The following is a 22,994-nucleotide window of genomic DNA, read 5'->3' on the forward strand; positions in this document are numbered from 1 at the left end:
CTCCAGCGTTCTTAAAGGGACAGGCAGCCCGCCACGAGGGGCGGTGTTCCGCGCCCAGCACCACCCCCTGCTGGAGGGAAGGGGACGGTCCCCGACATGGCGGCCGCGTGGCGTGGCGGACCATGCTGCTGCCTCCCCAAACACGGGGCAGCCAGTCTCCGGCCCCCCACGGGGCGGGGGCTGCAGGCCCGAAACCGTGAACAGGCCATGGGCTCCCCCTTGATGGCAGTGCCTCCTCCAGCCTGTCACAGCCTCACATGCACCACGGGTGCTCATTGAGCAGGAGGCCAAGGCAGCCACGGTCCTGGCAGAATTGATAACTGACCTGAGAGAAATCACCGGTGGGGGTGGACAAAAGGAGCTTTCCACACGACAGGGCTCCCGTGCAGGCTGCAGCTGAGGCCGCCTCCACCTCCACCAGGAACCAGCCCAGCTACTCATGCAAGGTGGAAGATGGTGGTCACCATCTCCAGGCTAGAGAAACACGGGCTGGCTTCCCCTGCCCATCCCCAGGATGCTCATGAGGCTGCTTTTCCTTCACAACTTCTGAGCAGAGCAGACAGGTGGATCATCTGCCTCAGAGGAAAGACAAGCCAAGCAAGAACATTTTCTAACCCACCTTGCAATGCCCAAGTAGTCCTGCAAAGGAGGAGAAAGGCTTTGAGGGTCACAGATCCTTCCTTGCCAGCAGGTGCTGGTCTAGGAAGCCCGAGCAGAGAGGGGGGGCAGGACTCAGACAGTCTGCTTGAGCCAGCCAGCTCCCAGACGGCCATGGCTTTCCATTTGTTTGTGTCACGTCCCATCCCAAATGTATGACACAGAGCAGTCAGAGATGTATATCACCCTATAAAAGTGACTTCCTTCCCCACCACCACCACATCCCTGCATGCTGCCTAAATCCCCCTGGCTATGCCTTGCAGCTAGAGATACAGTGAACTGGCACGGGGCCATGCTCAGCATTAATATCCTTCCCCCCACACACCCCAGCTATTTATAGACTAAGCCACATTGCAATCTGCCAGTTCATAAATCAGTAGCGCAAACTTTTGCAAAGTTTAACATGAGACCAGTGACCCAACACTAGAGCCGTCCAAAATAAACTCTGCCATGGGGACCCCAGGCACCTCTTCCCAGAGCAACAGAGGAATGGGTAATGCCTCTTTTATAAAACGGTCAGTACAACAAAAGGTCCCTATGGGCATGAAAACGAATGGCCTCACTCCACCCATGCAACAGAAGGAAAGGCATTTGCATCATAGAATCATAGAACAGTTTGGGTTGGAAGGGACCTTCAAAGGCCATCTAGTCCAGCCCCCTGCAGTGAGAAGGGACCAACACAACTGGAGCATCAGAGGACATTGGTCCCAAGGATAAGGAGGTACAAGTGAAACATCAGATTTGTTATTCCAAAAGCACTCTGGAGATAAAAGAGGATGCACAATAACAGGATCCGTAAACCTATCAAGAACAAGGAGAATCGCTTTTAATGTTGTTCACAGCCACCCAGCATCACTTCTCTTATCTCTGCGCTAAAACTTAGCCATGGCCATGTCAGAGACGAGACACTAGGAACCTTAAAGATGTGTCCCATCTTAGGCAGAGCAGTGTCATCAGCCTAACTAGAATACTACAGGATGTGAAACCATTCTGCTTAGTGTTCCTGGCAGGGGCTCAGCCTCTTCAGCATCAGCTCAGTGCGAGGGGAAGGGTTAGCCAAGGCCAGCCAACATCCCAGGATGCAGCTCTAGTTGATGTGCTAGCAAATAACCAGAAACACCCCAGTTATTTTTCCTGCTACACATTATGCTTCTTAATAGAAAGATGCTGAAGCCCAGCATAGGGTCAGGAAATACCACCGCCCAAGCAGCTCTGTGAGCTCTTCACCACCAACAAAACAACAAACCACCTCAAAGCAGACACACAAACATCTTCAGGGACCACCATCCTTTCTCTCATCCTACTCTGAAGTTGAGACACCCCCCCCCAAACCTACCTCATTCAATAATCTAGTCTACCAGAGCTCTCCTAAGCCAGTAAATCTCAAAAACCTGAAAAACAAGAGAGTAACAAGGTTTCTGAAGCAGCCCAGCCAACCCTCAAGCCTCGTGCCCCATCTTTATGAGCCTTCCCACCTTCCACTGCCACTTTGTGCTGATCCTCAGCCGGGCACGGGCAGGTGCTGGCAGCAGTTGGGGATCCACACCGGGTACAAACTCTCCACCACTTTCTCCTTAACCCTTTCTGGCATCTCACGCCTTACAATGGCCTCAGCCCTCCTCCCACCTCGGGCTTCATCCTCGCCCAGAGACACAGGTCCAGCCGCAGCCCCGCGGCATCTCCTCACAAGGACTGGCGGCGTTTTAGGATCAGAACGGGAAGAGAAACACAACCGTGAGAAGTGGGGCCGCATTTCAGCAAGAAAATCCTCCTAAAAATTAAATGCCATTCCCAAAAGGCTACTAAAAGCAGTTTGGCCAGTGTGAAGAACAGGCCAAAGAGTGTCTGAACACCCGCATCCCATGGCTGATGCCAATTCGTGTCAGTGCAAACAGAAGCCACCAGCTCCAAAACTCCTGGTGTGCTGAAACCTTCTCTGTGCAGCCGCCTCCGGCCTCGCTGCCCTGCCCGGGCTTCTCTGCAGCCCACCCCGGTGAGCCCACGGGTGGCGTTGCAAAACCTGAAACCCGTCTTGGCTGGAGCTGCGGGGTGGGAGATGAAGGCGGCCGGCGTGGTCCCGCCCGTGTGAGGTTACCGAGAGGGGCCGTGGTCCGCCCCGCCGCTGCCCCGGTTCCCCGGGGCTGGGGCGGTGCGGGGCTGCCGGGCTCTCCGCGGCCCCGGGGGCGCTGTGCGGGGCCGGCGCTCGGGAGCCGGGCACGTCCCGCCCCTTCCTCCGCGCCGCGCCGAGAGCCGGGAGCCGCCGCCGCGCTCCGCCATGCCGGTGAGTGCCGGGCCGGGGGGGCGCGGGCGGGGGCGGCCCATCGCGGCCATCGGCCGGCCCTGGGCAGCGCCTGGGCCCGGCTGGGTCGGGCGTCGCGGCAGGCCGGGGGCCGGGGGAGGCCTGTGTGGGGCCGGGGGAGGTGGTGGGGCAGGAGGGCGCTGCCCGTACCGGGAGCCCCCGGCGGGGTCCCCCAGCCAGCGGGGCTTGGGCGCACAGGACGGCCCGGGGTGCGGGACCCTGCGCTGGGACCCCTCCTGCCCCATCCCGCGGCCCCCTTCCCGCACACCGGCCCCCAGAGCACGCAGGGCATTTGGGAAATAAAAATCAGAAAAATTATAATTACTCTGGAAAATCCTATGGGCAACGAGCTGCTCCCAAACTCCAGGGTGAATTGTGCCAGTGAGGGTTTCAATGCGCAGGGGGGGCAAAGGTCGTTCTGAAAAAAAATAATCGGCTGCAAGTAACAAACAAGCAAATAAATAAATAAACAAACAGCTTTTCTTTTTTAAGGAAAGTAAAAAGCATGTGCAAGAAAAGGAAATTAGGATCCATCAGGTGCTAAAGGTTGAACGCGATGCTTAGTGTTACAGGCAAGCACATAATGTTGACCCGGTATCTCTCACAAGTATGAAGATAACGCTGAGGCCCCAGTGGAGGGATGGAATGAAAAAACAGCACTAATGTTCCTTAATTTTTTGTTTTGTTGCTATTTTTATGAGTGTATTATGTTGGGAACTAGAGGCTTTGTAGACACATGAAGAATAGGATGGGCAAGCACCAAAAACCTTGCAGACTAAGTCAGGATGGAGGCAAGTGGAGGGAGTCCAGCGGAGTCCAACCACCCGCGCTGACAGTGCTCCTGCTCTGAGCAGGGGCCAGGCAGTCCCCAAAGACCCCTGGGGTTACGCTGTGAGGGACAGCACAAGGGCACCATAGGGAGCAGCACTAAGAGCGCTTGGTTTTGCTGGGGATCCTCTACTGGCATGTGTGGACCTTTTGGTTGGGGAGGATTTAAACCCACTTCAAGGAAAAAGTGTGGAGGATGAGTGCGCATGGTATGTCGCTAGCTGTACCTTCCCTGACTCCTCGTCTGCCACTTTTCAGAAACACGAGTTCTTTGTGGACATGACCTGTGAAGGCTGCTCCAATGCCGTCACCCGCGTCCTGCACAAGCTGGGAGGTGAGTCAGTGCTGGGTGTGTGACAACCAGCTTGCCGGAACAACGCCAGCTCCAGGGAGGACGTCACAGCCCTGGGGTCCTCTGTCTTGCGAGGGTAGTGCTGTAGATGAAAGCTGAAAGTGGCTGGTTGGAAGCCTCTGCTCCCCACTCTGGTCCAAGCCTGCCACTTAGTCAGCAACGAGTCGCTGGTTGTTGGCAGGACTCTTGTGACCCTTGGAGGAATGTCAAGAGAGAGAGGAGCTGCCACGGCTGCAGGTGTCTCTGACTCAGCAGGGCCTCATCCTTAACCCTCTGGGAACAACACTTAAACCCCACTCAGCCTACCAGAAGGGAGGTGGATGTCCTGCTGAGCGGTGTTCCCAAGGAGGCCTGGGGTATCTGTGGTGCTTCCATAGATGTGTCATCAGCAGTCACAGTGAAGAGCTGCTGAGCAGAGCACTGGGTGGTTGCCTACATAGCCTGTTTTTAATACCGCCTGGAAAATTCTAACCCGTGCCTCCTTTACACTGGCATTACCGAGAGAAGGATCTAGCCTGTACTCACCAGTTGCGAGGACCTGTCATCCTGCTCCTCTGTCCTCACCACATGAGAAGAGCTTTCAGTCACCAAGGTGAAGGTCTTGCAACTTCTTCCACACCCCATGATCAGGCTGTGGTGATCCTACTTTTTCTGTGTGTGGTTGTCAGCACCTCCATCACTCTTCAACACACTGGCCAATATCAGCCTCATGTGATGATGTGGCAGAGCTCTCAAAGCTGATACATACCTATGAGTTTTCTGAAAATATGTGGCTGGGTAGACACTTCATGTCCAGTTCCTTTCACTGGGCTGAGAGTGGCTCACCCTTATTAGCTACTGGGAAATCCACATGGGGAATGCCTTTTTCCTCCTGCTGTTAACTGGTATCACCACTGAGGAAACCTGTCCTGACCCTGTTCTAACCCCTACGCTAACTCCCTCATTAGTCCCTATCCATGCTAAACCACAGCACAGGCTGAGCTAGTTGGAGATTATAGTGGTTGGTTTAAACCCAAGTCATTCTGGTTATTGCATGAGTGATTGTGTTGATCCAAGGTGGTGTGAGCAGACAAAAGCAGTTGAGAAGCTGTGGTGCCTGGTGCAGATCTATAAATCTGGCTTCCTTCATACCACTGCTGGCAGGACGCCAGTTTGGTTTTGCTGGCTGGTGGTGGCATCAGGCTCTGCTGGCAGCAGGCACACATAAATTTGTCTGTTGGCCTTGGGAGCACAAATGTATGAAGGTGAGCTTCCCATGTGCTCACACCACTTGGCTGCTTCTAGCTGTGTCAAATTATTTTACTTTCCTTTGTAGGTGTCCAGTTTGATATTGACCTGCCCAACAAGAAGGTGTGCATTGACTCGGAGCACAACGTTGACACCTTATTGGAAACCCTAAAGAAGACTGGAAAGAACGCTTCCTACCTTGGGGAGAAGTCTGTGCAGTAGCCTTGCCTGGTGTGAGGCGGCTAGGTATATACCAGGTGTATGAAATGCTGAAGAGAGAGATCTGAGCTTTTTCCAGCTCTCCCAGTAAAACAGGCTGCTTCCTGGGAAGCACAAATTAGGAAAGACCTGCAGGTCCAGCTTCAGTAAAGCCTTCATATTGGTGAAGCAGCAGAACCACGTACAGCCAGCACCGTTTCAGTGTGGGACCCCTTAGCTACTCCGCAAAGCTCGTGTGATCCCGGCCATGGCTGTAGTGGAGAGGTAGAACACAGTCTTTGTGCCATTCCCAGGTGAACCTAGAGTTGCCAGAGCGTATCATGCATGAAAATAAATCCCAAAGATATTCACCAGCTGAGCAGACCACACGGTGACCCCTAACAATACCAGGGAGGGCGATGGGACACAAAGACCCCTGTGGGTATATGATGCAGGGGGTTGGTTGTTGGCACAACCTCCAACACCCGATTCTGTTGATATCACTGTTAATCCTCCACTAAACTTGAGGATGGAAAAAGAGCAGCATCCTCATGGACAAGTTGGTTTTCAGCATAGCTCCTGGCTAGAGTCCCTGGCCAGCAGGACATGTGTCCCAAAGATAAAGTAATTGTTGCAGCCTGTCAATTCTCCTAGAGTCGCAGCACTAGGAGAACATGTACAGAACTCTTCCCTGACTGTGAAGGGTTCATTTGCAGACAGGGTTCATTTTCAGTGGAAAAGAATGAAGTGGAAGGAGAGGGCTGCCCACTCACTGCAAACACTGTTCTTTAGTGTCCAAGATTATTATATTGTGTCTCTTAAGACCTTGTTTCTGTCAGTGGAGAATTCTAATCCAATGACATTGTTTTTAAATGTTTCAAAATGTTTTGATCAACACAAATACCCAGCACAAATGCGCTGAATCCAGTTCATGCTGATTTAATTCCCAGTCAGTCAATTAAATCAGAGATTTGCACTAGCAGGAATTATACTGATACAAGAAAGAGTTGAGCTGATACTAGTGTGTGTATGTGCAATAGATCTGCATTGTTTTAATAGACTTAACAGGTCTGAAATCTGCAATTTGTATCATTTGAGCAAGCTCCCAGTGCTTCTTAGAAATTGTTTAAAATCATAGCTTTAATTAAATAACATTGCTATTTAAAACAGAGAGAGTAACATGCTCTGAACTGATTAGTGCCTCAAATAGTTTTCAGCTCATAGTATTGACTGCAAGAGCTGTTTTCAACTTGCAGGGACTTGACTGTGTCTCAGCTGCCTGCAAAGTTAACCATTACAGCAAAGCCAGGTTCAAATAATGGGGATGTGTCCCTTTTTTTCCCTGGCCCTGTGATCTCACCACTAATATTACGTCCAGGCAGCTGGGGAGTCAGTTCAGGTGGCCGACCTGGCAGAACGTTTCTCTTGACGCTTTTGTTTTCCTATTGGATTTTAACTCAAGCTATTTGACTTACCCAAGAGTCATAAGATCCAAAACAAAGGAGGCAGGTGGTTGGACTGGCCTTGCAAGTAGTTTCCTGCTAGAACACTTCATCTGTCATTGGAAAAAACACTGAATTTAAGTTTTACACCACATTTCCCTCCATAGGGAACATTTTTAGGGGTTCACCTATGAAAGTAGGGAGGGAGGTTGCAAATCAGTGGCATAGAGCTCAGGTGGATGGTGTTTCTTTGGCTTGTGACCGGCAGAGGGCATCTTTGTATAACGTTATCTCCTCTGTGCCTTGGTATTTTTAACATATATTTCTTTGTTTATTTATTTTGCAGGAACTCAAACATGACTTCAGCAAAAAGATGGCTTAACTTTTGCATATCTCCCAGCTTGCTCTGTCATTTGACCTTTACTACCCTGCCAGCTGTTGGAAAGCAGGGGGCTGGCAGGAAGGTATCTTGGGCTTTAAAAGCAGAGAGATGTAGAGAAGGAGGTTATATACTGTTTCTAGTCCCACAGTAAATCAAGGTGCTGCTTCTATCTTTCAGTGCATGTCTATGTGTCTTGTGTGTCTTTGTATGCTTTAAGTGGTTTTTCTGTAAAAGAGATGGGTCTAAGGGATGGGAGCTACACATTACACACAAGACAGGTCTCCCAGGAAATTGCACCCGTCTTTAGAAGCTGACTGCAACCTCTGCCTGAGGGACACGTCTCAGGAGAACTGAGCTTGAACATCGCTTAAATGCAGGGAATCTGTGTCTTGGCAGATGTCTTTCCATTGCAAAACAGGTGAACTTTCCATTTGGGATGCAAGTGCTGGGAAGAAGGGACTCTTATAGCCCCTGTAGGTCAAGGATAAGCAAGTGTCCTTTAAAACTAGATGGGGCCACGAGTTACTGGACCCCAGCAACATGTTTGAGCTCAAAGGCCAACAAAATTGCAAGCAGGAACAGGGAACATGGACTCAGCATAGGTTTAGTACAGTGCTTTTTAGGGCACCTATGTCATGTGAGAAATCACTCCAGATCAGTCCCTCTTGCCTCCTTCCCTGCCCACCTATAAAATTTAAACCAAATAAGTAATAGCATCATAGGGCCCTGATGCTGGGCAGGATCACCAAGTGCTACATGCACGCACAGACAGAGGAGAACCCCTGTGCTGATGAGAAATGCAGAAGGGATGGAGGAAGGAATGTGGGATTCTCTCCAAGGTCTCTTATTTCTCAGCTCAGTGACGAGTATTACATTCAATTCAGGTTTCAGCCCAATGAATGGATTGCGTGTGTCCGCCCCAGTCTGCTGTCTCTTGTTTCACCTGGGAGACATCTTCCATGCCTACCAGTTACATGTGAGCTGTGACTACAGAAAGGAAAGCCAGCTTAAGTTTGAAGGAAAAGGTTACTCTAAGAGATTTTTCACACTTGTAAACTGAGATTACTTTTGACATTGTTGCAATTTATTCTTTCCTAGAGAGGTTTAATACCTCAGAGTCCCTCTTTACCATTGATCTTAATTGCTGTAGATGCACTTGCAGGAGCTGGAGACACTGTTAATAACCGTTAATAACTTTTTAGTTTAAGGGAAGCTAAAGGATAAAAGTCTAACATCACTGCATTGTTTTTTTGCTTTAAAATCTCCCAGTGGTAGGAAGTTTCCAGAGCCAAGGCCCAGAACCACAACCTATTTCTGCCTTGTGCCTGTGCACTCAGATGCACAGCAGGACACCTCTGGGGTCCCAGGCGAGTGAGTGAATCTCTGCCTGGTCCCCCATCCTTGCTGCTCTGAGTATCTGCCAATGTCAGTTATTATTTATTGCTTTCAGCTTCCTCCCGAGCATGGCCAGTGCATCCACCAGCAGCTGGTTGCCCAGTGGCTCTGCTCTGGGGGCAGTGGGCTGGGGGGAGGATGTGTGCTGTGGGTTTGGCGTGGAGCTGGATGGCTCATGGTGGCACAGCTGGCCTCGCAGCCAGCAGTCCTTGTGGCGTTTGCTCTCTGCCAAACTGGCAGGCGGGACCAGCAATGTTGTGCCCACAGAGAAAAACTCCCAGTCTGTCTTGCTGTAAACCAGGCTGCTCGTCCTTGATGTCTGGGCTGCAGCTTATGCTCTCCCCCAGCTGCTCTGCCCTCCTCTCCCTGCTCTGCTGAAGCCTGTTTTGGTTAAAGCCCACTTATCTCTGAGCCAGACACAGAAAGGTTTCTACCCACAGCCAGCCAGGAGGTTTGTGCAGATACCTGAAGTTTCAGCACCAATCTGCAGGGCTGCAGTCTCCCAGACCTCCCCTCCACCGTTCAGCATGGATGATGGGGCTGGACATTTCTATGAGGTCCTGCCAGCTGCAAAAAAATGACATTGCAGCTTTGGGTGGAACTTGGCTGCAGTGATGAGCTGTGGTCATCCCACGCTGGCTGCAGAGTGTGGTGGGAATACACGCCGTCCAGAGGAGAGAGGAGCCTTCACAGAGCCTGCCCAGGGCTGGTCTTCATCCACCAGAGCGGTGATGCGGACCCTTCCCCTCCTGGTCCCTGCCCTGGGCTTTAAGAAATGTCTCTAATTGTCCCTCACAGCACGCAATCATTGCGTTAGGGTGCTGTGCTCCATGCTGCCATTAGATCCTAGCGACAACCCTGTGTCATTTATAGCCCCTAGAATTTCCCTGTGGGCACAGCATGGCAGGGACTCGCCACAGATGCTTTGCTGAGGTATCCCTGCCACTTAATTTCCATTAGAGATTGTGTGTGCAGCGTTCGTGGGCTTTCATACCTGATGGCTCATGGCATTTGACGTGCTGCTCCTCACTCATGTCCCAGAGCAGGGGGGACAGAGGGGTGGCATGTCTGCATAGGCCACCGCTGGTGCCATGCCCTGAGGATGCTGATGGGAATGAGCAGCTGGGAAAGCACCAAGGGCTCCTGTGAGCCCGGCTTCAGCCTTCTTTCAGTAGCCTCAGTGCTCAGACCCTCCCATCGCATCCCTCTTCCTCACCTCATCCCTCTTCCTCACCCTGGCCTTACGGAGAAGGGAAGGGAGCCGCGAGGGTTCCCTCTCCAGCCGAGGAGAGTGAAGCGCTGTGATGGTCGCTAACCCCAGCACTCCAGGCACATTCAATGAAAATACCAAAGAACCAGGATGGTGCCTGTTAGAGTAGGGCTGGAGGATGGTGCCCAAGCTGCTGCTTGTTTTCTCCACCAAAAGCCCAGCAGGAAAGCACTGCATATGCTCCCCCACCAACCTCGCAGGCTTATCAGGGGAACAGGACATTTCAACCAGACCAGACAATCTGCAGAAAGCTCTCTTTCTGCCTGTTTTACTTTCCTCGGGATAAGATAAGGTGTTTGGGGAAGATGACCTGCTGGTCCTGCTTCCAGGACAGCGAGAGCAGGAGGCTCTGCCCCAGCACTCCTGAAGCAGGAGCACAGGGTCCCTCACAAAAGGCCACCTCTCCCACCAACACACAGCTGAGTAATGACACCCTGTGACAGCCCTTGCTTTGGTGTGTGGCCTGGGTTTAGGCTCATTGCAGCTGGGCTGGGGAGTTAAGGAAGGATGGTCAAGTCTGAACACAGCAGCAGACCTGCAGAGTGGCTCTCTGAGATGCTTATGGAAGAGCTCTGGGAGAAAAAACAACTCCTTTGTAGTGTCTAAAAGAATAAGACAGCACCTCAGTAGCATCTCTTTGATCCACCACTGCCCAGCTTCAAGACCTTCAAAATCTTCAGTCATCAGCTTGGCCTGAAATTGGCCCCCAGGTTGAACATCATGGAGAGAGACCCCAACAAGCCTGCAGAGATAATGTGATCACAATAATTTCCACAGGAACCAAAGGCCAGACACTGAGGCTGTGAGGCCATTTTCAGACAAGGAAATGCTCAGTTTGCAATGCAAACAGGAAAGGGTGGCACTTGGAAAAAGAGCTTTCCTGTACCCCAGACACTCTGACACTGCAGGACATGCCACAGACTTGCTGGAAGAGGGACATGTCAGCCCTTCCAGCTGCAGGACAAGGTGGCTGGTGAGATGCAATTCCCTGCATTGCCATCCATGAAAAAGTCCTCCAAGCAGTGGGATTTCACCTTTGGTTTCTTCAGGAGGTTCTCAGCCCAGCTCTAGCTGAACTGTGAGCATCCATGAACTGCCTCTAACTGCGGCACCAGTAAGAACTGGGCAAACCCAGATGGCCCAGCTTTAAAAGTTCTTTCATTTCTCTGCCTCAAAATGATCTTTGCCTTTCCCCCCCGTGGTGTTTCCAACTGAAGGCATTTGCTTTTTCTCACCCACCTCATCACTTTTGCAGCATTGCCCTTCTTGTAGTGCTGTGTGTCTGGGTGTTGTTTTTCACCCAGTGTTACATTTCCCCACTTTTTAAACCAAAATCTGATTTCAGTGGAAAAGTCTACAGCCTCCAAAGCCCAGTCCTTTATCCACAAATAAAAAAGCTGCCTTGGTTATCCCAGAGCTGCATTAAGCACCGCTGGCTTTTCGCTGCTTTCTAATTACCAGATGACAGGCAGGGGATGATTTTACCCAAAGGAGCAGTTGTACTCAGTTGAACCACCCAGTAAATGAGAGAATTTCCAAAATAGCACCGCAGGCTGCAGAAAGCAGACAAGGGATGGGAGATCCCCCTCGGTGCCTGCAAATGGTGATCCCTGATTGCTTGGAGAGGTAAATTGTGAAATTTCAGGGTGGGAATGAAAGGTTCAGTTTGCAACAATCTCAGGAATTCCACGGGCGTGTGGTGTCTGGGTGTTAAGACTGTTAACGCAGGGGATTCATTATCAAAAGATGGGGGTTTTCTAGTCTTATTCTGCTTTTAAATGTTTGCTGTAAGAAAAAATCTGCCTTAGGCTTTCACCTTCGCTTGCCTGCCTGCTCCCAGCCCAGGCACAGCAGCGGCAGAGCTGGAGATGAGCAGCCTGATGTGGGACTTACCGGCAGGATCGTACCCCCAAGCTCTTGGGGACAAGGCTCCCATCTGCAATGTTGCCCTGACCAGCTGTTCTTTGAGCTACAGCCATGTAGCTGGACCTGGAGGTCCCCATTGCACTGGGCTGGGCATCAAGAGCATCACCCTAAGTGCTTGTACATCTCTGCTGATGGAGGCCAAGCGTGGTGAAACAGGTGGATAACATGGTTCCTTGGAGGGACTCAAGCTCTCAGGCTCACTGGAAAAAGCTTGGTGGTCACTCTGAACTGAATGTGCTGGTCTTGCGTCTTTTCAATAAGGTCTACAAAGACCCAGTCTTCATTGTCGCGTTGAGGCCACTCTGTAACGTGTGACGTGCCGAGCTGTCCCAATGATTGCTGCGCTGACGTACAGAGCAACCCCAAAGGCTCTTGCTGGTTCCCACTCCCCTGTTGATACACGGAGATTCTCTGTGGGACCACCACAGGCATCTTTCCACATCGCATTTTCCAAAACAGCAAAACACGCGGGGACCTGACAGACTCCCCCTCCAACACTGTGGCAGAATAAATAGAAAAAAAAATAAAAACAAACAAAAAACAAGCTTAATAAAGGACTTCACAACCAGGACGTGTGCACATGTGTGCTAGCCAGAGCACAAATATTTTCTTTCGGAGCTGCTTTCTACAGGGGTTCAGCACGGTGATCAAGGCTGGATTACAGAGCAAGGGTAGCAAACAGTTCCCAGCCCCTCCGGAAGGCAGTGGCCACAGGGCACTGCTGTTCTGCATCCTCCAGCCTTTGGCTTTAGCCTCCCGCAGTATATACTGAAGCTATTCAACCATTTGGCTAAAAGCACATGAGGAGGGAGGGAAAACAAAGTCAAATGAGAGGGAGAAAGGCAGCTTTTGTGCTGGCTCTGTTTGCAAAAGACAGCCCGAGCCCCTTTTGGACTGAGGTTTAATTTACTGGGCTCTGGAGAGCTGAGGTTCACAGCCCCACAGCTGCTGCAGGCGGTGGCATTTTGGGGCAGTGATGGGGAGCAGGTACAGGGCCAGATCTCATGGGTGAGGAGCTCACTCAGAGGGGCTATGGGATACACAGGACACAATATAAAGTCCCTGGCTGCTCTTGGGAGAGCAGATCTGCTCTGTGACTGTTCTACTACATGGACCTGTCCCAAGTCACCTGGAAGGAACAAGGGAAACTGGTCTGTGCAAGCAGGAGCCTTCAGCCTGGCCCTTCCTGCTATTGTCCCTCTGCTCATCATGCCTGTTCCTGAGGACCTCCCTGAAGACTACTGGGTGCTATAGAACTGGGTTCAAGTTTCCTCCTCACCAGTCCAGGCCAGTGGGTTGCTCTGCTCTCACTGGGGCAGGACACAGTCAGAAGCAAGATGCTGCAGCATCTCAGAATTCTCCACAGTTTCCACCTGGAATGAAATTCCTAGGGCAGTATCATCTCTTTAAATGTCAAAACTAATGCAGCTCATTCCCTTGTGAATAAATGCAGCAGGAATCCACCCTCCTCCCCCATTTCAGATGAACCAAATTCACTCCCCTCTGAAGCTCCTGCTCAGCCATAGGCAGAGCTTGGCCCACAGAAGACAGCGTCAGCACAGAGCACAATGGCCAGCAATCACAACAGGGCCTCTGGCTTAATCTGTTGTGCACAGCTTTATAAAAACCCAACCCACACAGCTATTGTCAGGGTGATCCCACCGATTGCATCAGAAGTCTGCGTGGGACATGGGGCTGTCTCAAGGGCAGACAGGGCTCAGTGGGGGGGTGCTAGGGGTGCTGCCTGCTCGGGATGGTGTTGTAGGGACCAGTCCTGGTGTCCGTGGGGCTGGACCTCCCAGGCTTGGCAGAGGAGCCACACTGCAGGCTCTTGCTGCTGAATTACAAAGATTCTACAGTCCTTTGGCTTTTGCCTTGCCTTTGTGTCTCAGCTGAGCTGGTGGGGGCTCGTTCTTCACATCATGCCTGCAAAGGCATGGGGCAAAGAACTTGGGGTATTCCTTCAACGGAGAAAACCCCAGTGCCAGTATTTACATCTTTATTTTTTCCTCCCCTGCTTCCCTTGCCTCTTAGCAGCACTAAATGTTTGTGCCCTCCCAGGAGCAGCCAGCGAAGCAGGCAGCTCAGGGGGAACGATCCCATTTCCAGGGCAACCAGGACAGGACTTGAGTCCAGAGCGTCCTTGACTCACAGTGCTGCTCTTATTTCTCCACAGTTTCCTCTGCATTTGCTTTCTGAATTCAGCCTGTCCTTTGACAGGGGAGAAGCCAAGAAAGCAGAGATGTGGCACATCCAGAGCCCTCCCAGCTGGCTTTACAACTGTTGGGGGATTTTTAGCTTTCCAGTTTCAGGAGCAGACCTCCAAGCTTGCCCTGCCCTGAGGTCAAAATATATCAAAGTATAGTGAAAGCAATAGCATAGGAAGCCAAGAGGCTAGCTCTGTCTCTTTAAAGGCTCTGCACTGTTGGCTCTTCACCAAGGGTCCATGTGCTGAAGACAGGGATGTGTAGCCCCAGGTAAGAGCCACTATCCTTTGCCACTAGCACTGGCCACCCCGGGCCACCTCCACCATGAGCCTGCTGGGGACAATTCCTGGAGTGTCCAGAGGAAAATCAGAAAGGTGAGGGCCCTGTACCTCACTAACCACCTCAGCTGAGTGCCTCCAAGCCCCTCCTGCTGTCCACTTGCTTCCCTCCATCCTGGCAGAGCCCGTCTGTCCACAGCATATCTAGACAGGGTCTCAGCATGCCGGCGGAGCGGGGGGTGCCCGGCGGAACGCCAGGCAGCTCAGCAAGAAGCCAACAAAATTTCCCCATGAGCCACCCAGCGCTCCGACAAGCAGCAGGAGCTTCACTTGGGATAGATGCTGGAGGAGCCACTTTGAGGCAAGGGGAGCTGGACACGAACCACTCTTTGCCATGGGAAACGATAGACCCAACCCAATGCAACCCAGTGCAGGAGGGTTTTAAAATTCACCCCTGGAGTGGGATAACACAGAAAAACTCCAGCTATTATTTCCAGATTTACAAATGTAACAGAGGATCTGCCAGTTTTTGCCAGAGAAGGAAACTTCTTTGTATGTGTGTGCATGAAAATGAAAGCCAGGTGCTGCTCCCCACACCTGGCATCATCTCTCTGTCCCCAGCTGGGCAGGGGCTCAGTCCCACAGTGCATGGGAGAGAGGGACAGTGTCCCTATCCCATGCTGAAATGGGCCCTACCAGGTTTGCAGAGCAGCATTTGCTCCTGGGCTGGGGGCAAGCGGCTGAAACCCACTCCCCAATATGTCAGCCCGGGACCACCCTCCAGGTAGGTGGGAAAAAGGGGCCAGGAGAGGAAATCTTGCCACCCATTAGTTCAGTCCTTCCCTTCTTCCACAGAACTCTAGCAAAGCCGAGGGGAGGGATGCACTTTCTGGAAAAGGTTGAACACGAAGGGATTTGGGGAGGAAAGAGATGTCTCTTCTTATCCAGCCTTTGCAACTCCCTTTCCATCCAGAAGCAGCGAGGACCTTCACTCTCTAGAGTTAACCAGAGGGGAGAGGAGCAGGAAAGGAGCCCTTGGGCATAGCAGGAACCAAGCTCCCTCGCTCGCTGCAGGGATGCCCTTGGTGTCCACAGCTGCATCAGCCTCTGTGCAATATCGAAGGAAACAGGTGAACATCTCCATACAGGTGTGGTGCCAGCTGCCCATCCATATTCCCAAAGCACAGTGTGCTCTCTCCTGTTTTGCAGCTGGGTATCTGCAGAGAGTCCCTGCACCATCCCACTTGTCAAGAAAGCTGGTGTTTCGCTAATTTCCCAGTTTCCACCTTTTCCTCCCAAGAAAATAACAGAATTTTGTTTGAAGATTCATGAAGAGTCCATTCAATTAATTCCGTAAATCAATCCTGGGCGAGCTCGCTCAGCAGGATGGCACAGGCAGGTCAGCGCAGGAGAGAGGATGCGCCGGGCACCTTTTGGCAAGTCTGAAATTAAGGGGCTGGGGAAGGTGACAACACCAATGCTTATGTCTCACCTCTGCAATTTTCTGGTTACTCTTTGCAGATACTTGATACAATTAATGTTCATTAGCAGTCACAGCGAAAAGAGTCCAGGGGTCTCTCCACAGAGCTCAATTTCAGGCAAGAATTTTTTCCCTCAGTTTTTCCCATAAAAGAGAATCTTAAAAGGGAGTTCTCCAAATCTGATGTTTTTTTAAACTGTGGTTCTGGTCCTTCCATCTCCTTAAACAGCTGCTGATAACAGACACAGGGCATACGGCATGGGGAAATGCTAATTTTAGCAGAAGGTCCCAAGGGAAGGACCTAGCTCTGGGCCAGGCATGGGATGGAAAGTCACAGCTCTCGCTCAGAACCCTGCACGACCTCGCTATTTTGGGGCTGACCACGTCCCACCTTGCCCCAAGCCCACAGACATGGTACAGCATCAGCTCCAAGCCTTCGCAAAGCCCAGCTATTCCTGCCCGCAGCGCCGGCTCCTGCCAAACCCTGGCCAAACAGGATGGTGGTTTCTGAAGGGAAGTAAACATGTTTCAGGGCTAAATTGAGATCCCCAGAACTCATCACACTGAGGCAATGACGGACAAGCTGTTTTCTACATATGCCCTCATATGGCAGCTGTGTTTTCATCCAGCTAAAGGGGTTGTGTCCGCTTGGGTTTCTTTTACCTCCTGATCAATGACATTCCATCAAACTCCAGACAGGTGAAACAAATTATTCCTTCACTGAATATTCATGCATGGCCATTAAAATCTGAATTGCCCAATGTAGGAAGATTTTAAGGGACTTGAACACCCCAGGTTAAAATCCAGTCTGGGCAGGGGAGTTTACAGGGGCCCAGAAGCACATTTGGAGACAACCTGGAGGAAGCCAGCAAGCAGACACGGCAGGGAGGTCAGCGCTTTCACCCTTGGTGTTGGCCTGGACCGGCTGTGTTTGTAAATCGCAGCACCATGAGATGCTAAAATCCTCGAGCAGTTGTCAGCGCTGCCCCTACCAGCCTGACCTCCCCTCTCCCAACAGCCCCTCATAAGGCTGCTGTACGGCAGGGGTGGCTCAGTCTCCCAAGACATCCTGCTCCAAAGCCTTGCTGTCAAAAATCATTTACTACTGTCTCCTCTGTATCTTCTTGGCTTGCTTCTGACCTCGCCTGTGACTCGCTTTTTCGTCTTTGTGGGATCCCCCTAAATGCATGTTGCCAAAAATCAATCCCATTTTATCTCCTTTAAGGGACACCCTGTTTACAGACCCTCCTGCATCCAGCAGCCTGGCTTGTTCACCTGGTACATCTCAAGCCAGGGCTTGTTCTGAAGAGAGTTCAGCTCAAGCAGAACACGTCAGAGCAATAGATTGAAAAATGTGGATTCTCAGGGTGGATATGTGCAGGATCAGTTGGGGGTGGCCTGAGCACACCAGGCACCCCCTGTTGCTCCAGCACAGTCCGATTCCCACCCAGGGATGTTGTAATAGCTCATCCATGAGAGGTGCTAGAGGGGATGTGGCTTCTTGGGATCCCTCTGCACGGCACAAAGCTGTGGGTTTTGGCTTATGCAACAGCGGGACGGCCGGGCTGTACAGCTGGCAGGGGATGGCGCTGGGAGCACCGAGCCATACACAGACTGAATCACTGCGGGACAGGGCTGGCCGGGAGGGGGGATATTTTGATAGAGTTTTGCCAGCAAGGATGGTTAATAGGAGGACAATAAAGTCCTGTTCTTCAGCCTCCACAGGGAACTGCTAAACTTTCCAGAGTTTAATTTAATGAGCAGCCCAGCCTCCCTGTCACCAGTGTGCCTTGCCCTCCCCAAGACCATCCCGCTCCTCACCTCCAGCTGTGCACAAGCCTGGAGCGAAGGCAGACATCATTTACAGCCCACATTGTCAGCTCACATGCTCCCACAGACAGCAAATTGTGCTGGGACAACACCAAGCCCTGCTGCCTGCTTTTCCTTGGCCGTGATCCTGATCCATGGCAGTTCTGCCCCTTCCCCACGCAGCCCCATGGGACACTCACCAGTCTGCCCACAGCATCACACCCTGGCAGGGGAGCTGTCTAAATAGGCTCCAAGCAAATCAGCAAGGGGGTCCCAGCAAAGACATGGCCCAGGAAAACTGCTTGCTTTCACTCCCAAGATATAAGGTTGAGCTGAATAAATTATATTGAAAGGGGGGTGGTTATCAGTGATTGTGGAGTATGCATCCAACTCACCTGACAAGTAAGCTTTTCTGAGAGGACCTCATGCTCATGACTCAAAATAAAACAGAGGTAGGTGGCCCCAGAAAGCCTTGTGAACCCTGGCATTTGCCTTCTGGGTCTTTTCCTGGACTGTGGTTTCTGCCACTGCTTTCCAGATGGCATTTGGATGTCCTGGAGCTGGCACAGCTTCTCCTGGGTACTCCCATCAAGGCTGCCTTTCAGGAGGGACTTTTAGGCTGTGGTTATCCACGCAAAAGAACTGCCACTGCAGCCCAGGAGCTTCCTTCTCCCCGCATGTCCCAGGGGCTTGAAGGTGGATTCTTGTTTATTTCCTCAAGCAGCTCTATTCATAGCCTTCAAAAGCTGCCAAGCTGCATCTATCAGGCCCAAGAGGACTCAAAAGTGCACGTTAGGTAAGCACCAGGAGCAAGGTGGGACTGCCCAGAGTTAGCAGCGTTTGCTGCAGTTCTCCCTTGGAAACTTTATTCCATTTTCTGCAAGTCATAGGCACATCTGCAACACAAGGTCTCAAGCAAAAGTGAAGTTGGGCTGAGACACCAGACTGTAATTCAGGCACATAACATCCTCATGTTCGGCATGAACAGAGAACAAACCCTTGCAGCAAGGGAGAAATCATTTAGGAAGGGCAAAGAGGTCCTTCAGATACTGGAGGCACTGGCCTGGGACAAAGCCCAGCCAGTCTGGATGTGCCCAGACCGTGCGCGGAAGCTTCAAAGCAGCTGAAGACCTGTCCCATCTGCTGGCGCCTGGTGTGACGGCTCTGGGCAGCACTGAGGGGTCTCTGCTGCAGGGAGGCTGTGGCCAGAGGGGTTATATCTGTCACCGCTCTGGATGCAGCTGAGGACAGGCACAATTGCCATGTTCAGACCTGAGGCATCCAGAGAAGTGTATGGGCAGCTGCGGCACACAGAGCTCCCTGCTTGCACCATGGCTGAGGAAGATGAGGGATTTTTCTTTTTTTCCTGCGTCTTTGGGCTCAGTTTGGTTTCAGGAAGGACAGATGCACTTCTCCCAAGCCTGCAGCCCCACACATTTCCAAGCGAGTGAGACAATTATTGCAGGGGTATTTGAAAGAGGCAGGAGAGAGATCCCTCCCATGAGGCACGGGAAGTTCCACCCACCGAAGATCCCAGGGGACAGCTGTGAGACCCCAGGAACACCACAGAAAGAGCAAGCCATCCCCTAGCAAACACGTCCTGCCTCCCAGCCCAGCAGCCGAGCCTGCTCCAGCAGCCGAGCCTGCTCCCAGGCCATGACTCACCATAGAGCCATGCACAGCTGCATTTCTTCCCCCCTTCCCCCCCCAGGCCCTGCAGACCTCTGGTTTACAGCTGAAAACCTTCAATGACATCCACTGCTTCTTCTCCATCTGCTTCTGACAGAGCCTGTACCCTGTTTGCCTGCATTGCCCCATTGAGCCAGCTCACTTCCAGTCCACCCGTACAACACTGAGGCTCAGGCTCTCTGGGTCCAGCACTGGAGGAGACCTTGTGGGGTATCAGTCTGCTTCATCTAGACCAGTCTTACTGCTGAGCACAGAGGGACAGTCCCACCCTTCCGGGAAGAAGTCCCTGCCCCATATGTGACAAAGACAATCACCCTCGGGCAGGTTCCCTGGGCAGTTTGGGTTCATCCTGTCCCGTGCAGACAGTGCAACCAGTGGCCAAGCAACTGCTTAGTGCAGGTGTACAGATCACAGCCTTTCTGCCTCTGATATGGAAAAAAAATCCAATAAATCCTTCTGCAGGACCTGCTGACAGACTCTCAGATAGCAGGTGAGCTGTGACATTCCTGGGATCTGAAGATTCTTGTCTGATCTGTAGCTACTTGTCTCACTTGCCTTTTTTTGAGTTGGGTGCTGGGTTCCCACCTTGTTGCTTTTCCTCACACTGCCCTGTGCCTGTGAGGAACCCAGGCTCCAGCCACACACCCTGTGATGAAGACTTAGTAAGTGACATTCCTGCAGTGGTTCCAGGGCATCCTGTTTATTTATATGCACTTTTGGTTCATTGTTTCACAGCAGTATCCACCAGCGATTAATGCAGAAACATCCTCTCCAGAAAAACTCATTAGAGAATCCCTCCCAGAGCAAAGAGAAGACAAGGCTCCTTAGACTGACAGATTTGTGAGCAGGAGACAGCAGGATTATTAATCCCACTTGTATCGCTTCCCCCAAGCTGCTCACTCCTGATTCTCTCCTTTTCCTGCAGCACAATATTTCTCCTCTTGAAGAGCACCAGGGTTTTCTCAACTGTGCCAGCCCAGATCTGCCCAATCAGGCTTAAGATGGGATGAAGAAATTTGGATTTTGAACTGGGGTTAGCTGGAGTTCAAACCCCAGCCCTGCAAACCTCTTGGCTTTGCTGTAAACTGAGTTCAAGCCTTAAGGGGTCTTGTCCTGTTTCTACTGGAGTTTGTGTGGTCACTTGAGCTGGGACCAAGTGCCAGGAGCATCAGCTTTGCACAAACCACCTTGCTGGCATATGGTTGGAGAGCCTGAGCTGGACCCTGGGACTGATGAGGCCACTTGGGCCACCTCCTGCCGCACCGGTGCCCCAGATGGCATAAGACAACCTTCAAAGCATGTGTGAGGTCCAGTTTTCTCCCTGGCAGCCTGACTCCAAATTCTCTTTGATAGTTCCGCTAAGCCTTATATGTGTGGAGAGGACTTTTCAGGACTTCCTTTGCAAGCTCCCAGTCATTTACAGAGCCTCTTAAAGCTGCTGAAATTGAGCAGTAAACCAGTTGCTCCAGGCTCTTGTTTCCTTCTCCGTGTGATTCTCGTCCATCCCAGGGCTGAGAACACACACCCGGGCCTGGCAGCGTGCCCCGCGCAAGACACAGGACCCAGCTGTCCCTACCATGTGCAAAGCAAATTAGGAATTAGCGCTCCTTTCCTGTCCAGGGTAACCCTGAGCAGGCAGGAGGATCGTGAGGACCCCTCGCTCCCACCCACCCAGGGCTCACCACCCTGTTCAGGGGCTGTTTCCAGATGTGACTGCATCGCTACAGCAGGCTGCTTTTTGCTTTGGTTCAAAACCAGGGTTTAAGCTGCCACGTATGTAAAGAAGTCCCTGTTATAATTATCTTTCTCGCACTGTCATTTGTCTAAGCCCTTAGAAGAGGGCTTAGCTTCAGGCTACAGCGAAGAGCACTGAGCAATTGCCACGTTGTCAGCTAGAAAAGACGTGGTTTCTTTTTTCTTCATTTTTTTTCCTCCCTAAAATTTTTTCCAGATGTCTTTTTTTTTTTCCTTAGGAGAAGTACCAGCAGCTGTATGATTTCAATGTGAGCCGTGACTAATCCACCGCAGAGAGCATTCAACTCCAGTATTCAACTCCTCAGGGTGTGAATCAAGCACATGTAACATGGGCTTAGTGGATGTGTGACCTCTGGAGCCCACCTGGACCTGCGAGTGGCACTGAGCTGTATGTTAGAGCTATGGACACTTGTGGGAGGAGAAGATGCTCTAGCTGCCACAAGTGGTTTACTGCATTAGAAGGACCCATGGGGTCTTAGACACCATCATAAAGCTGGCCTCCACATGGACCCGAGAGGGTTGTGCGGGGTATTTATGGATGTCTCTGTGGGTGATATCAACATCCACATATCAGCACTCAGAGGTGGCTTTTGAATGCTGTGTAGTCAAGTAAAGAAATGGGTAGAGAAGACTTCCTTCTCTTGTTCTTTGCCACCAGCCTCCTGAGATCGACCATCTCACTGGGAAGTGATGATGGTTTCTCACGGTTCCCTATCTTTCCCCTCCCCTTTCCTTTCCTGTTTTATTTTTTGTTTCTGTTGGTCATATGGATGTTTAGTCTTACATCTGTTTCTTTCACACGCAGCAGAAGTGCTGCAAAGCCAGATGAGGAGTGAGCTGATAAAGGAGCAGTGAGCTGATAAAGAATCACAAACCACAAAGTAACAGGAGCCCTACAGAGCAGGAACCAGCATGGCCCAGCACATTGGGACAGGCCAGTTCCTATGTTGACATCTAAATCCTCAGCAACATCAGTGGGAAGAATTAAGCACCCAGACTGGTGCCTCAGCCCCTCACAAAGATAGTGTGTCATCATGAGCAATGGCCCCAAACCCCAGGCAGCCAAGACAAAACAGAATGTTGCATTTTGTTATGGTTGCGGGTGTCCTTCACCCAGAATCCGCAATCAGGCTGCTGGTGCCCAGATGACTTCTCCTCAGTCCCTCTGGCTACACCAGCCACCCTTTTTCCAGCAGCCCCTGGAAAGCAACATCACATCACCCTGGCCGGGGTGAGGGTTGGTGCCATGGGTATATCACGAGCTGCAAATAGCTGGACTATCTGCAGTGCTCAGGAAAGAACTCCTCAGGGATACCCAAATTCCAGTAATTCAATAGTCTCTCTTTTTGGCTGCTGGTTTTGCTTTGTGCATAAAGGTAGGCTGTCTGGTTCTGCCAGGGGAGCAGATGAACCTTAAATCCTCTCAGTCATGGTGAGATGCAAGGAAAGAGGAGCTGGGTTTTCACCCTAAGCATTGAGAGAAACAGATGGGAAAAGTCATCTCCAAACAGCTCTGCTGTCTGGCTGCCTCTGGCTGGGCAGCTGCTCCAGCAGAGTTATGATCTGTGAGGTCAAAATACTGAGTGATGTCTGAAGAGACCATTGGATTCAACTGACCAGCAATTTTGACTGTGGGCTTTGCTCGGTCAGTCCAGATCTACTGGATGATAATTACGGCAGAGACCAATCTGCTGAGTGTCACATCTCCCAGCCCAGCACTTCTCTGCCTATTTGGAGCATATTTCAGACGTGTCATAACTCTCCACATTCTCTGCATCATTCTTTCCTCTCCCTCCCCAC

The 22,994-nt window shown here is 51.5% G+C and overlaps 1 protein-coding gene across 1 annotated transcript; it reads left to right on the forward strand.

Moving 5' to 3' along the window:
* Positions 1 to 2,798: 2,798 nt before the first annotated feature.
* ATOX1 (antioxidant 1 copper chaperone) lies at positions 2,799 to 7,566 on the forward strand. Its single transcript, XM_082063583.1, has 4 exons — positions 2,799 to 2,938; positions 4,043 to 4,118; positions 5,452 to 5,609; positions 7,350 to 7,566. Exons 1-3 carry the CDS (start codon positions 2,933 to 2,935, stop codon positions 5,583 to 5,585), a joined length of 216 nt encoding a protein of 71 aa, XP_081919709.1. The 5' UTR covers positions 2,799 to 2,932; the 3' UTR covers positions 5,586 to 5,609; positions 7,350 to 7,566.
* Positions 7,567 to 22,994: the final 15,428 nt, after the last annotated feature.

The sequence above is a fragment of the Streptopelia decaocto genome, assembly GCF_964273445.1.
Source record: "Streptopelia decaocto genome assembly, chromosome: 12".
NCBI lineage: Eukaryota > Metazoa > Chordata > Aves > Columbiformes > Columbidae > Streptopelia > Streptopelia decaocto.

Excerpts from the sequence above, each read along its gene's own strand:
- ATOX1 (XM_082063583.1), top strand. Across the intron at positions 4,119-5,451 it reads CGTCCTGCACAAGCTGGGAG|GTGTCCAGTTTGATATTGAC; the intron begins GTGAGTCAGTGC and ends TTTCCTTTGTAG.